The sequence below is a fragment of the Erythrolamprus reginae genome, chromosome 1 (genome assembly GCF_031021105.1).
Source record: "Erythrolamprus reginae isolate rEryReg1 chromosome 1, rEryReg1.hap1, whole genome shotgun sequence".
NCBI lineage: Eukaryota > Metazoa > Chordata > Lepidosauria > Squamata > Dipsadidae > Erythrolamprus > Erythrolamprus reginae.
In genome coordinates this window covers 19,665,713-19,681,900 of record NC_091950.1, presented here as the reverse complement: position 1 = coordinate 19,681,900, position 16,188 = coordinate 19,665,713, and the positions used below count along the sequence as shown (strand labels likewise).

The window sequence follows — 16,188 nt, the reverse complement described above, 5'->3', positions numbered from 1 at the left end:
CTCTATATGTTATGTTGTGAGCTGCCCCAAGTCTAATAAACTATAACTAACTAATAAACTAAATTTCCCTGGGGACTCTAGGTGGCTCACAATCAATCTATATATAAATATAAAAACCAAAATAAATATAAAACATATAAATAATATTAAAACCTCTAAAAACAATTTAAAAACAATTTTAGTCCAACAGTTTAAAAAAATCATGCATATCATTTATGGCCAGATCTCGATGGTACACCATCAGATAAACAGCCCCAGGCCTGCCGGAAAAAGCCAGGTTTTACAGCTTTCCAGAAAGCTGGTAGGGTGGGGCTAGTTCGGTTCTCAGGAGGTAGCTGGTTCCAGAGAGTTGGAGCTGCCACAGAGAAGGCTCTCCCCCGTGAACCCGACCCGAAGAAGACAACCTCTGTGGGTCCTTATCACTTTCATGCAGAGGATCATTTTCTGATCACAGTAATTGATTTATAGACAATCCTGGTTCCTTGTCTCCTCCAAATACGCCCTACTCTTTCTCAGCAAAATGGGGGGGGGGGGGGGGGGGGGAGGAAGAGTGTATGTGAGACACAGCACCAGGAGAAGGAACCTTTAAGCTGCACGCAATAAGGTCACCGGGCACCTTTTCTTTCAGTGATGTTGTAACTTCAAATGGTCGCTAAATGAACTGTCGTCTGTCGAGGGCTACCTGTATTAAGTCATTTAACTGAGAGCCATTTTGCAATCCCTGGTTAAGCTGCCTCGAGCTGTGCTGTGGCTGGAACGTAGCCCCAAAACACAAACCAGCTTTCTAGTGTCTCCCACGCGGGCTTAAGATTCTGGCGATGAAAAATTCAATTCAATTCAATTCAATAGATTTGTATGCCGCCCCTCTCCAAAGACTCAGGGCGGCTCTCAACAACGATAAAAACAATATTATAATGGCACAAATCTAATATTAAAAATAACTAAAAACCCTATCATAATTAAAAAACCAAACAGCACATACATACCAAACATGAATTATAAGGAGCCTGGGGGAAAGATGTCTTAAATTCCCCATGCCTGGCGGTATAGGTGGGTCTTAAGTAGTTTACGGAAGACAAGGAGGGTGGGAGCAGTTCTAATCTCCGGGGGTAGTTGATTCCAGAGGGCCGGGGCCGCCACAGAGAAGGCTCTTCCCCTGGGGCCCACCAGATGACATTGTTTAGTCGATGGGACCCAGAGAAGGCCAGCTCTGTGGGACCTTATCGGCCGCTGGGATTCGTGCGGTAGCAGGCGGTTCCGGAGGCCAATTCAGGATAAGGGAAGTTTAAGTTTAAGTTTAAGTTTAATCAGATTTGTATGCCGCCCCTCTCCGCAGACTCGGGGCGGCTCACAGCAACAGCAATACAAGACAAATCCAATATTAAATTAATTTTAAGAACACCACAAGTTAAAAACCAATCATACACACTAGCATACCATACACAAATTTTATAAGCCTAGGGGGAAGGAACATGTCAATTCCCCCATGCCTGACGACAGAGGTGGGTTTTAAGGAGCTTACGAAAGGCTAGGAGGGTGGGGGCAACTCTGATATCTGGGGGGAGTTGATTCCAGAGGGTCGGGGCCGCCACAGAGAAGGCTCTTCCCCTGGGTCCCGCCAAACGACATTGTTTAGTTGACGGGACCCGGAGAAGGCCAGCTCTGTGGGACCTAATTGGTCGCTGGGATTCGTGCGGCAGAAGGCGGTCCCGGAGATATTCTGGTCCGGTGCCATGAAGGGAAGGGAAGCGAAGGGAAGCGAAGGGAAGCGAAGCGAAGCGAAGCGAGGAGAAGAGAAGACACTCACAAAGATCACCATGATGACAAAGGCTGCAACGTAGGAAGTCCTGGCCATCCACATGCTGATGAAACGGTAGTGTTCCCCAGATACCACATTGCGAAGGAAACCTGTCTCGCCAGGAAAAGAAAAGAAAAGGTGGTTAGAACATAACAACATCAGGAATGGAGGAATCCATTCATTCAATAGGGTTTTATAAATATTTAATAATAACAAGAGAGTTGGAAGGGACCTTGGAGGTCCTCTAGTCCAGCCTCCTGCTTAGGCAGGAAACCCTACACCAATTCAGACAAAAAATCTTTGAAGTTTTTTACTTATATTAATTGGATTTTTAGATATGTATATTGTATATTGTTTTGAGATGTTGTGAGCCGCCCTGAGTCCTCGGAGTGGGTTGGCATACAAATCCAATCAATCAATCAATCAATCAATCAATCAATGATTATTCAACACAGAGTGGGCCTTCTCCGGGTCCCGTCAACTAAACAATGTCGGTTGGCGGGCCCCAGGGGAAGAGCCTTCTCTGTGGCGGCACCGACTCTCTGGAACCAGCTCCCCCCAGAGATTAGAACTGCCCCTATCCTCCTTGCCTTTCGTAAACTCCTTAAAACCCACCTTTGTCGTCAGGCCTGGGGGAACTGAGACATCTCCCCCGGACCTATTCAATTCAATGTATGTATAGTATGCTTGTATGTATGTTTGCTGAAATAATGTTTTTTAAAAAATATTTTAAATTGTAAATTATTACATTTGTCATGAACTGTTTTATTGTGTTGTGAGCCGCCCCAAGTCTACGGAAAGGGGCGGCATACAAATCTAATAAATAATAATAATAAATAATAATAATAATAATCTTCTTTAAAATTTTCAGTGTTGGAGCAGTAAGTTGAGGACTACCTGTACTCCAATCCCATCAGTCACTCTCACAAAACGATAATCAATATTTTTTGACAGCCCAAACAAAGTGCCGGGCAAAAATCTCTTGGGGCATATTCCATAAACCTAAGTCTAATTTTTGCTAAATTTGCATCCACATTTGGTTTGCCAGCCACAAAGAGAAGTAATGAAACTCGTTCTAGCCCTGAGATTTTTCAAATGTGCTTGTTTTGGCTCTTGAGATTTTCATTTTCTTTTCAGCCATAGCGATTAGGAATTTTAAAAATGAGATGTAAAAATGTTGCTCCATTACTGAAGCTCCAAAGCCAGGGGTGGGTTCCTCCCAGTTTGGACCAGATCACGCGAACAGTTAGCGACCTGCTGATGACGGGAAGATGGCATCAGGGATCTGTTTCAGTCTGTGCCAGTTTGTATGTGCCGCCATCTCTCTCTCTCTTTTTTTGGATTTTTTGTCAATTTTTTTCGATGATTGGATGGCTTCTCCTCGTTCTCTATTTTGAAAATCTTCCAAAAATCACCAAAGAGCAATATCAAAGGGGCAATTTTTCAAGATTTTAAAACAAACATCCCAAAGTTTGTTTTGTTTTAGAAACTGCTGGCAATCAATGCAGCTGACACGACACAGCCAACCGTATAATTTTCCAAACTGGCCAGTCTTCAGCCAATTTGAAATCTTGCCCCTCTATCTGGAAGGGTCTGGACAGGTTTCAAAACAGACTCCTCTCCAATAACCTAACTAAGATTATTTAACAAGTGCAACTCCCTATCACCTACTGCCCAAGCAGAAAAACTGCATTCCAGAAAGCATAGCTAAGGCTTTCATGTTAGGCAAGTGCTGGCCAGCTACCTATTGCCGCAGTTTTAATTTAGATTCTTGTACAGAGCATGTATGTATGTATGTATGTATGTATGTATGTATGTATGTATGCATTTATTTATTTATTTATTTATTTATTGGGTTTGTATGCCGCCCCTCTCCGCGGACTCGGGGCGGCTAACAACAGTGATAAAAACAATATGTAGCAATCCAATAATAAAACAACTTAAAAAACCCTTATTATAAAAACCAGACATACATACAGACATACCATGCATAAACTGTAGAGGCCCAGGGGGAAAGAATATCTCAGTTCCCCCATGCCTGACGGCAGAGGTGGGTTTTAAGGAGCTTACGAAAGGTGAGGAGAGTGAGTGCAATTCTGATCTCTGGGGGGAGTTGGTTCCAGAGGGCCGGGGCCACCAAAGAGAAGGCTCTTCCCCTGTGTCCTGCCAAACGACATTGTTTAGTTGATGGGACCTGGAGAAGACCCACTCTGTGGGATCTAACCGGTCGCTGGGATTCGTGCGGCAGAAGGCGGTCCCGGAGATAATCTGGTCCGGTGCCATGAAGGGCTTTATAGGGCATAACCAACACTTTGAATTGTGACCGGAAACTGATCGGCAACCAATGCAGACTGCGGAGTGTTGGTGTGACATGGGCATTTTTGGGAAAGCCCATGATTGCTCTCACAGCTGCATTCTGCACGATCTGAAGTTTCGGAACACTCTTCAAAGATAGCCCCATGTAGAGAGTGTTACAGTAGTCGAGCCTTGAGGTGATGAGGGCATGAGTGACTGTGAGCAGTGACTCCCGGTCCAGATAGGGCCGCAACTGGTGCACCAGGCGAACCTGGGCAAATGCCCCCCTCGCCACAGCTGAAAGATGTTTCTCCAATGTGAGCTGTGGATCGAGGAGGACGCCCAAGTTGCGGACCCTCTCTGAGGGGGTTAGTAATCCCCCCCCCAAGGTAATGGAAGGACAGATGGAATTGTCCTTGGGAGGCAAAACCCACAGCCACTCCGTCTTATCAGGGTTGAGTTTGAATCTGTTGACACCCATCCAGACCCCAACAGCCTCCAGGCACCGGCACATCACTTCCACTGCTTCGCTGACTGGACAAGGAGTGGAGATTTAAAGCTGGGCATCATCTGCATATTGATGATACCTCACCCCATGCCCTTGGATGATCTCACCCAGCGGTTTCATGTAGATATTAAATAGCAGGGGGGAGAGGACCGACCCCTGAGGCACCCCACAAGGGAGCAACCTAGAGATCGACCTCTCACCCCCCCACTAACACCGACTGCGACTGACCGGAGAGGTATACGTATATAAATATGTATATATATATATAGTTAGCTGGACTCAGGGGCTCCTTCCAATTCTAATCAGAAAAATTCTTCCAATTTTTTTTGTAAAGGAAAAAAAAAAAAGGCTCCGCCACAATTGTGTAAATTAAAGTAGTGGGATATTGTTCCACAAATATCGTACGCAATCCTCATTTTGTCAAGGACCTAGGAGTACTCATCTGAAACGATCTAAGCCCCAGAGCTCACTGTCACAGCATTGCCAAAAAGGCATTAAGAGTAGCAGAATTGCGCTGGACTCCGCTAGCACTCAGAGCCATGGGGATGAGCACACGTCACCGTTCCACCTGAGCAGCCCACCTCTGAATGTAACATAGAAACATAGAAGACTGATGGCAGAAAAAGACCTCATGGTCCATCTAGTCTGCCCTTATACTATTTCCTGTATTTTATCTTACAATGGATATATGTTTATCCCAGGCATGTTTAAATTCAGTTACTGTGGATTTATCTACCACGTCTGCTGGAAGTTTGTTCCAAGGATCTACTACTCTTTCAGTCAAATAATATTTTGTCATGTTGCTTTTGATCTTTCCCCCAACTAACTTCAGATTGTGTCCCCTTGTTCTTGTGTTCACTTTCCTATTAAAAACACTTCCCTCCTGGACCTTATTTAACCCTTTGACATATTTAAATGTTTCGATCATGTCCCCCCTTTTCCTTCTGTCCTCCAGACTATACAGATTGAGTTCATGAAGTCTTTCCTGACACGTTTTATGCTTAAGACCTTCCACCATTCTTGTAGCCCGTCTTTGGACCCGTTCAATTTTGTCAATATCTTTTTGTAGGTGAGGTCTCCAGAACTGAACACAGTATTCCAAATGTGGTTTCACCAGCACTCTATATAAGGGGATCACAATCTCCCTCTTCCTGCTTGTTATACCTCTAGCTATGCAGAGGTTTGTTCTAATGCTACAACCCTTTTTCCCGAACCTTTATTCTCTTCGTTTTCAGCCAAGGCTTTCACGCTGGACATGAGAATGTCATCGTATCCTAGGAATTCATCCAATAAGAGACGGCTGAACCTGTCTCCGAAGCACTGGTCCCGGGTAGGATCTGTAAGAAGGGCGAAGGCAGGCAAAGTTAAATGACAGCAGAAAAGATCCCCAGGCAGAAGTGCACCTACCGGCCCAAATGCAAAAATGTCTAACAAAGTGTTTCTCAACCACAGCCAACTTTTTCCAATGTGTGGACTACAATACCCAAAATTGGGAGGAAAGGCTAGAAGAAGGAAGAAGCCTCCACCTTTCAAGAAGGGAGGGAGGGAGGGAGGGAGGGAGGGAGGGAGGGAGGGAGGGAGGGAGGAAGGAAGGAAGGAAGGAAGGAAGGAAGGAAGGAAGGAAGGAAGGAAGGAAGGAAGGAAGGAAGGAAGGTCAATTTGCAGACTTAAACTATCTAAAATGTATTACTTAACATTTTCAAGACAGAAACTGCCACTAAAAATGCAGGTTTAAAATACTATAATCTGTATTGTTTTATTAAATAAGTAATGGTGAAGGAAAACAGGAGAAAACAGTTTGGATTCAAAGAGTTAAATCTGGCCAGACTTATCTAACATGGGAGCTGAAAAAGTTTTGAAAGGAAGTTTTGAGTAGATCTGAAATAAAATCAACTCTGATGATTAACTCTTCCCTGCATCCTAGGAAAGACTAGTATCCATACAAACTGGAAATGATTTTATCTTCTCTTCTTTCCTTGTGAAAATGTGATTTAAAGCCGGCAGCAAACTGTGCCTTTGCTATTTAACCACAAGGATTAACAATTAACTAACTAACTAACTAACTAACTAACTAACTAACTAACTAACTAACTCTAACCCTAATCTTTGTCTCAAATGCTTTTTGGACTGCTTGGACCACTGAGAACTTTAAAAGTTATGAATCCCAGGCGAATAATTGGGGACACATTTCAAAAGGAAATAAAGCATATTTCTCATTTGTTACGGACATTTATGGGATTGCTTGGAGCCTAGAGATATTCCAAAAATAATGTTGGGGGCTGGTGCTTTGTTTAGTAGCATGCCAGTTTGTTTCTGTAAGGAAAAAGAACATTTTGATAAAATATTGGCTAGGATAAGGAGACTGGTGGGTACCGTAGGTGTTATGAGAGACGGGCATTCCTGGGTACCACGTTAGGGAACCCCGTGGCTAAAGAAGAAAGCCTGGTGGGCTTCATGTGCCACAGAATCAGGATTCCTGTTTTCTGTTTTTAATGTGGGCTTCCTCTTAGGAGATCAAATATCCACGAGCTATTTTAGCTGTATGCAGACAGTTGTATGGAAATTCACAATTTCTCTTATAAGTTTGGGAGCCATGAAATGCAACGAACGATCACTTGCAAATGCTGTGTTCCCAGATATTCAAGCAGCATTCACTAAATGAAGCCAAACATTTAAATTAAAAATAAGATTCATTTTAAAATATAGCTGAAATTCTTAAGGCTAGGGAAACCAATGTCTTCCGCTATCACTCCTGCAAAGCCCCCGCTACCCCTTCTGTTTTAAAACATGAATTTCCTGTTGCTGAGACAATCCATTTTCATTTATTTTCATCTGCACTGAATGCTTGCTGGCAGCAATAGTCAAACCAACCCCGAAATAAGCTATTATAATGTGGCAGTCTGATGATTGGTTTAACAACTCTTCTATCTTGCTTTACATAGAAACATAGAAGATTGACGGCAGAAAAAGACCACATGGTCCATCTAGTCTGCCCTTAGACTATTTCCTGTATTTCATCTTAGGATGGATATATGTTTATCCCAGGCATGTTTAAATTCAGTCACTGTGGATTTAATAACTACGTTTGCTGGAAGTTTGTTCCAAGCATCTACTACTCTTTCAGTAAAATAATATTTTCTCACGCTACTTCTAATCTTTCCCCCAACTAACCTCAGGTTGTGCCCCCTTCTTCTTGTGTTACATAGAAACATAGAAGATTGACGGCAGAAAAAGACCTCATGGTCCATCTAGTCTGCCCTTATACTATTTCCTGCATTTCATCTTACAATGGATCTATGTTTATCCCAGGCATGTTTAAATTCAGTTACTGTGGATTTACCAACCACGTCTGCTGGAAGTTTGTTCCAAGGATCTACCACTCTTTCAGTGAAATAATATTTCCTCACGTTGCTTTTGATCTTTCCCCCAACTAACTTCAGATTGTGTCCCCTTGTTCTTGTGTTCACTTTCCTATTAAAAAACACTTCCCTCCTGAACCTTATTTAACCTTTTAACATATTTAAATGTTTCGATCATGTTCCCCCCCTTTTCCTTCTGTCCTCCAGACTCTACAGATTGAGTTCATGAAGTCTTTCCTGATACGTTTTATGCTTAAGACCTTCCACCATTCTTGTAGCCCGTCTTTGGACCCCTTCAATTTTGTCAATATCTTTTTGTAGGTGAGGTCTCCAGAACTGAACACAGTATTCCAAATGTGGTCTCACCAGCGCTCTATATCAGTGTTCACTTTCCTATTACAAACTTGCAAGTTGCTTAACAGAATAACAGAGTTGGAAGGGACCAGTCCAACCTCCTACTCAGGCAGGAAAGCCTGCCTACGTTTCTCAACTGTTTCTCAGCAAAGCTGGCTGGGGAATTCTGGGAGTTGAAGTCCATCTTCAAGTTGCCATGGTTGACAAAAAACGCCCTATACCATTTCAGACAAATGGTCGTCCAATCTCTTCTTAAAACCCTCCAGCCTTGGAGCACCAGAGGTGAGTTCCTGCTGGTTCGGGCCGGTTCTATAGAACTACAGTGTTCCCTCGATTTTTGCGGGTTCGAACTTACTTTGCAGTTTTTTCCCCTATTACCACGGTTTTTCCTGCCTGATGACATCATATGTCATCGCCAAACTTTCGTCTGCCTTTAATAAATATTTTTTTTAATAAAGTTTAATAAATAAACATGGTGAGTAATAATCTAAATGGTTGCTAAGGGAATGGGAAATGGTAATTTAGGGGTTTAAAGTGTTAAGGGAAGGCTTGTGACACTGTCCATAGCCAAAAATAGTGTATTTACTTCCGCATCTCTACTTCGCGGAAATTCAACTTTCGCGGGGCGGTCTCAGAACGCATCCCCCGCGAAAATCGAGGGAACACTGTAGTACCTAAAATTTCCCCTCCACTCACCAAACTAGCAGTGATGACCAGCTGGACACTCCCCCAAACTGGCTGTCTCAGCAGCAACATAGGCCCCACCATCTTGTTTTTTCACTTTTGTGCATGCACAGGTGCTGTTTTTTGCTTCTGCACATGGAAAGTTGGGTTTTTAGCACTGCGCATGTGCGCGCACCCCACACGGTGCATGAGGAAGCGAACCGGCTGCAAGGTAAGTCAGAACCCGCCCCTGTGGAGCACCCACAACTTCTGGAGGATTAGTAATGGTTAAGAATGAAATGGTAAAATGGAAATTTACCCAGAGTCACCACCATGACGGGAATGCTCAGGCGTTGACGGGTGCTTTGGGACAATCGGAGGAATCCGTACTCAAAGGAATATTCCACAATGTATTCTTCCTGCGGCCACACTACAAATACAGCCAGAAAGAATTGTTTTAGAAGGTCAGGACGGAAGAAATATAGAGGCAGTTCCGAATTGTTTCTTCAAAAGATAACGAAAATCAGAGCAGGCATTGTGATGTAAGAATATTTCAGCATAACAGACAGAGGGGAAAAAATTGTCCCTATAAGAAAAGTTTGTATCTTGCCTCTCCAGGATATTAATCAATGGATTCCCTACATGGCTTAGGACCAGACTATTTACGGAACCGCCTTCTATCCAATACCTCCCTGCGGCCAATAAGGGCCGACAAAGTTGGCCTTCTCCAGTTCCCGTGCACCAAACAGTGTCGGTTGACAGGGCCACAGAGAAGGGCCTTCTCTGTGGCGGCCCCAATGCCACGGAACCAACTGCCACCAGAGATCCGCACTATCCCCGCCCTACTGGTCTTCCGGAAAGCCGTTAAGACCTGACTTTTCCGACAGGCCTGGGGCCGTTAAGTTGTCACCTTGGCCAGACTACAAATACAGCCAGAAAGAAGTGTTTTAGAAGGCCAGGATGGAAGAAATATAGAGGCAGTTCTGAATTGTTTCTTCAAATGATAACGAAAATCAGAGCAGGCATTGTGATGTCAATATGGCGCGTTCTAATTGACGGACAGGCAACGTTTTTTAAAGACTGCATTCTTTGTGTTTTTTTGGTTCATCTCTGTGCTTCTTTGGGGTGCACATTTGAAAAAGTAAGCTCACTGCAATGGCTTTTTCTGAGCAGCTCAGGGGATATAATAAATAAGTAATCAACTGGGGCTTTGAAGAATCCTGGTTTACTACCCTGTTTCCCCGAAAATAAGACGTACCCTGAAAGTAAGGCATGTCAGAGGTTTTGCAGAATTTGCTAATATAAGGCACCCCCCCGAAAATAAGGCGTAGTCAAGTTTACATACGGTACGGTGGAAAAACATACGGTGCCATTCAAAGCTGTTCATAGAGGTACCGTAATAATGTGGCGTCCCCTGCTGGCCCCTTCCATCGCTTTGTACTGTCCAGAGCAGCAGACACAGTCTGCTGCTGTCTCACCGCCATTACAGTCTCCACTACAGTGCATAGACGGTAGTTCCTCTGGTGGCCGGAAGCTGCAATAGCGGGAGTATACTGTTGTACCGTATAAGTGCCGTCGTTTGTGTGTGTGCCATACTGACAGGTACCGTACTATAATCAGTGTACCGTACGGTACACCTTCTTTGGGGGTGTTACATGACCACGGCGATGCTGCAACGGTCATAAGTGGGGGGAAATGGCCATAGGTCATTTTTTCAGTGACTTCGAACGGTCACTAAATGAGCTGTGGTAAGTCAAGGACTACCGACCTGTGTGAGGTATCCAGTATGAGGCATAGAATTTTATTTACTCCTTAAAGTGTATTTAAGGTGCAAAATAAGAATATTTCAGCATAACAGAAACGGGGGGAAATGTCCCTATAAGAAAAGTTTGTATCTTGTCTCTCCAGGATATTAATCAATGGATTCCCTACATGGCTTAGGACCAGACTATTTACGGAACCGCCTTCTATCCAAAACCTCCCTGCGACCAATAATGGCCCACAGAGTTGGCCTTCTCCAGGTCCCGTGCACCAAACAGTGTTGGTTGGCAGGGCCCCAGAGAAGGGCCTTCTCTGTGGCGGCTCCAATGCCCTGGAACCAACTACCGCCGGAGATCCGCACTATCCCCACCCTACCGGTCTTCCGGAAAGCCGTTAAGACCTGACTTTTCCGACAGGCCTGGGGCCGTTAAGTTGTCACCTTGGTTCAGCCATGAATGAGTGGGAATATGTATAATTTTCATGGGGTATCAAATGTACTTTTATATTGCTTTTTACTCTTGTTATTATTGTAATTTATATTTTTATATTGCTTTATTATTGTTAGCCGCCCATTCTTATTTTGAATTGGGCAGCATATAAATATTACAAACAAACAAAACAAAATTCCAGACACAAATGACCCCCAAAAGTTGCTTTCTTATCCAAAGTGATGCCTTTTGGTCTATTGCAGAGGTCCTCAAACTTGGCAATTTTAAGACTTGTGGACTTCAACTCCCAGAATTCTCCAGCCAGTATAGCTGGCTAGAGAACTCTGGGAGTTGAAGTCCACAAGTCTTAAACTTGCCAAGTTTGGGGACCCCTGGTCTATTGCAACACTGTTCCGTCTTCCATCCACGCCCCTCCATTAATAAATGCAATAAAAAGTTTTGCGTAACATAAATCCAACTGACAGTCACAAGACGAGGGGTTTTCTCTGGAAAGTCCACTACTTCCCCAAGGGACATTAGCCCACATGCTAGTCTAGAAGTCAAGTTAAAATCTACGGGGTGGGGGGAGCACAGACTGAGTGGTAGATGGATGGGAAAACTCATGCCAACAGAAAAAAAAAGTGAGCGATGCAAGGGGGGGGAATGAAAAAGGGGGCAAAATATATGATGTTTAGGTGGAACAGGATGGGAAGTTAAGAACAACGTATCTTTACCTGCTTTGGCTAGCATCTCAAACTCGGACACAGTCTCACTGAGAGGCTGCATACCTTTAGAGGTTGGATCGCTGCCGAAGGAGAATTCCTGGCTTTCGTTGGGGGACAAAAGGTGGGCATTACTCAGCCGAGTGGCCTTGTGGAAGATCTTGGGTTCAATATCCAGATCAAACTGTCAAAGAAGGAAGAGAAAAACACACAGAGGAATCAATTTCATTTCATTTTATTGGATTTGTATGCCGCCCCTCTCCGTAGACTCGGGGCGGCTAACAACAGTAATAAAAACAACGTGCGACAATCCAATACTAAAGAAGCTAAAAACCCTTATTTTTAAAAACCAATCATACAGACAAACGTACCATACATAAATTGTGGAAGCCGAGGGGGAAAGAATATCTTAATTCCCCCATGCCTGACGACAAAGGTGGGTTTTAAGAAGCTTGCGAAAGGCAAGAAGGGTGGGGGCTATTCTAATCTCTGGGGGGAGTTGGTTCCAGAGGGCCGGGGCCGCCACAGAGAAGGCTCTTCCCCTGGGTCCCGCCAAACGACATTGTTTAGTTGACGGGACCCGGAGAAGGCCAACTCTGTGGGACCTAATTGGTCGCTGGGATTCGTGCGGCAGAAGGGGGTCCCGGAGATAACCTGGTCCGATGCCATGAAGGGCTTTATAGGAGTTAATGTACTATTTTGTTGTTGTGAGCTGCTCCAAGTCCTCGGAGAGGGGCGGCATACAAATCTAATTAATAATAATAATAATAATAATAATAATAATAATAATAATAATAATAATAGTAGTAGTAGTAGTAGTAGAAGTAGTAATAATAATAATAATAATAATAATAATAATAATAATTAATAATAATAATAATAATAATAACTGGAACTTGTGCCGGAACTACCGTTTACCAGTGCCAAAGAACTGGAGGGATCATAAGCCCGAGAAAGTGGTCGAAACAATAGGAAGCTTCTCAAGGTGAATCAAACTAAGGACCAGTACAGAAAAAATGTAACTCAATGTCGTATGGACAGTTGGCGGAACAAAGCATTGCATGGACAGTTCTTGGAGAAGATTGAAGGCAAAGTGGATAAAGAAAAGACCTGGTCATGGCTTACAAGTGGAACACTCAAAAAGGAGACAGAAGGACTAATACTGGCGGCACAAGAACAGGCCATTAGAACAAATGCTGCCAAAGCCAGAATTGAAAAATCAACAGACGATCCAAAGTGCAGACTCTGTAAAGAAACAGATGAAACAATCGATCACATACTCAGCTGCTGCAAAAAGATCACACAGACTGACTACAAGCACAGACATGATGCTGTGGCACAGATGATCCACTGGAACATGTGCCGGAACTATCATTTACCAGTGGCAAAGAACTGGTGGGATCATAAGCCCGAAAAAGGGGTTGAAAATGAGCAAGCAAAACTACTGTGGGACTTCCGACTTCAGACTGACCGAATTCTGAAGCATAACACACCAGACATCCTGATTGTGGAGAAAAAGAAAGCATGGATCATCGACATCACAATCCCAGGAGACAGCAGAATTGAGGAGAAGCAGCTAGAGAAATTAGTGAAATACGAAGATCTAAAAATCGAGCTGCAACAACTCTGCCATAAGCCAGTGAAAGTGGTCCCAGTGGTACTTGGCACGCTGGGCGCAGTGCCACAGGATCTCAGCGGACATTTGAAAACCATCGGAATTGACAAAATCTCCATCTATCAATTGCAAAAGGTCCCTTTACTGGGATCGGCAAACATAATTCGCCGCTACATCACGCAGTCCTAGGTGCTTGGGAAGCGCCCGACCGGTGATGAAATACGAAATCCAGCATAGTGATCTTGTTTACTGTGTTGTATTGACATAATAATAATAATAATAATAATAATAATAATAATAATAATAATAATGGTATGAAGAACAAGGTCATGTACAACTCCTCTGCCCCCAACCCTGATTTATTTATTTATTGAAGTGTTTTAACCAATCACCGTTCAGCTGATCTCTGTGCAGCTTACAATGCTGGTGGTCCTCGTTTTAGCAACTGTCACAGATAGTGACCATTGTAACAGTAACAAATAATAATGAAAGATTTGTTTTTCCCAATATTAGCTTAAAACTGATTACAGTCCTGTCAGTTTCAGGTGGAAGCGACCAGGAGTTACAGTTCTAATCAACCAAGTTAATTTGCACAGCTGAGTTGGTGAACTTTAGAGAAATAAAGCAGAAATGAGCAGCTCAGGAAGAGACAGATTGTATAAGTCAGTGATGGTGAACCTTTTTTTCCTTGGGTGCTGAAAGAAAGTAGCCATGCGCTATTGCGCATGTGTGAGTGCCCACACCCATAATTCAATGCCTGGGAAGGGCAAAACCAGCTTCCCCTGCCCCCTGGAGACTGAAAACGGCCTGTTTCCAAACTTCTGGAGGGCCCAGTAGGCTTGTGTTTTCCCCTCCTCAGGCTCCAAAGGCTTCCCTGGACCCGGGGAGGGGTAAAAACGCCCTCCCCCATCCCCCTGGAGGCTCTCAGGAAGCCAAAAACACCCTCCCAGAGCCTCTGCTCGAGCCAAAAATCAGCTGGCCAGCACACACCTGCACGTTGGAGCTGAGCTAGGGGAACAGCTCGCGTGCCAGCAGATTATTATTATTATTATTATTATTATTATTATTATTATTATTATTATTAATTAGATTTGTATGCCGCCCCTCTCCGTAGACTCGGGGCGGCTCACAACACAATAAAACAGTTCATAACAAATCTAATAATTTACAATTTAAAATATTTTAAAAACCCCATTATTAAGCAGACATACGTACAAACATACCATATATAAATTGTATAGGCCCGGGGGAGATATCTCAGTTCCTCCATGCCTGACGACAAAGGTGGGTTTTGAGGAGTTTACGAAAGGCAAGGAGGGTGGGGGCAGTTGTAATCTCTGGGGGGAGCTGGTTCCAGAGAGTCGGGGCCGCCACAGAGAAGGCTCTTCCCCTGGAGCCCGCCAAACAACATTGTTTAGTTGACGGGACCCGGAGAAGGCCAACTCTGTGGGATCTAATCGGTCGCTGGGATTCGTGCAACAGAAGGCGGTCCCGGAGATATTCTGGTCCGATGCCATGAAGGGCTTTATAGGTCATAATCAACACTTTGAATTGTGACTAGAAATTGATCGGCAACCAATGCAGACTGCGGAGTGTTGGTGTAACATGGGCATACGTAGGGAAGCCCATGACTGCTCTCGCATGCCACCTGTGGCGCCCGTGCCATAGGTTCGCCATCACTGGTATAAGTAACCCCTCTGCCCTGTCCAGGGTCAAAAACGGAAACAAAAGGACCAGGCATAGGACATTGTCCCATCTGAAGAAAATGACAGCAGCCAGCAATCTTCAGAGTCTCTCTCTTCCCTGTTTACTTAGCAACCATTTCACTTATTGACCGAGTCGTCAAAACCAAATGGTTGCTAAACAAAGACTATTTGTAAAAGGTATGGTGTAAAATCAAATGCAGGCAGTCCTTGACTTACAACCACAGTTACGGCCAAAAATTTTGTTGCTAAGTGAGACATTTCTCAAGTGAATTTTGCCCCATTTTACGACCTTGCTTGCCATGGTTGTTAAGTGAATCACTGCAGTTGTTAAATTAGTAACACAGTCGTTCAATGAATCTGGCTTTCCCATTGACTTTGCTGGTCGGAAGGTCGCAAAACCTAATCACACAACCGCCCAGGACACTGCAACGGTCATAGATGTGAAGCAGTTGCCAAGCATCTGCATTTCGATCATGTGATCTGGGGGTTATGCAGTGGTCATAAGTGTGAAAAATGCTCACCAGTCACTTTTTTCAGTGCCGCTGTAACTTCGAATGAACTGCTGTAAGTTGAGGACTGCATATACAGCGGTACCCTGGCACTCAACTACTTTGAACTGCATTGAATTTGGCGCTCAGCACATTTTGACACAAAAAAACTTGCCCCAATACTCATTGTTTGTTTGATACTCAACATACAAGCTAGAACGTGTCAGTGTTGGCTGCTTTATGACTCACTATATTATTCCATAAGGGGAATAATTTGTTTGCTACTCATCCTGCCTCCTGGAACCAATTAATGATAAGTACCGAGATACCAGTATAAAATGCAAAATAGAAACCCCACATAAACTATTCATCATTCAGAAAAAGGGAAAGGTATTGCAGAGGACATAAATCTACCATTCACACTGCACTATTTTATTGTTGGTTGTCATTTGCGCTGGTTTTTATTATCTCCTCTCAAGTCTTAGCAGAAT

General features: G+C 43.8%; 1 protein-coding gene across 2 annotated transcripts in view; it reads right to left on the bottom strand.

Annotated features, from left to right (window-relative positions):
• Positions 1-16,188, bottom strand: part of TMEM259 (transmembrane protein 259) — a 58,548-nt gene that overhangs the window by 18,038 nt on the left and 24,322 nt on the right. Inside the window, exons 3-6 of one of the 2 annotated variants that reach the window (XM_070746452.1) lie at positions 11,955-12,072; positions 9,297-9,407; positions 5,816-5,938; positions 1,808-1,908 (exon numbers count right to left, since the gene is read on the bottom strand). In XM_070746452.1, coding sequence (XP_070602553.1) covers positions 1,808-1,908; positions 5,816-5,938; positions 9,297-9,407; positions 11,955-12,072 — 453 coding nt within the window. Of the gene's footprint in view, positions 1-1,807; positions 1,909-5,815; positions 5,939-9,296; positions 9,408-11,900; positions 12,073-16,188 lie in introns of both variants that reach the window. The other variant, XM_070746443.1, reaches the window with a different exon arrangement.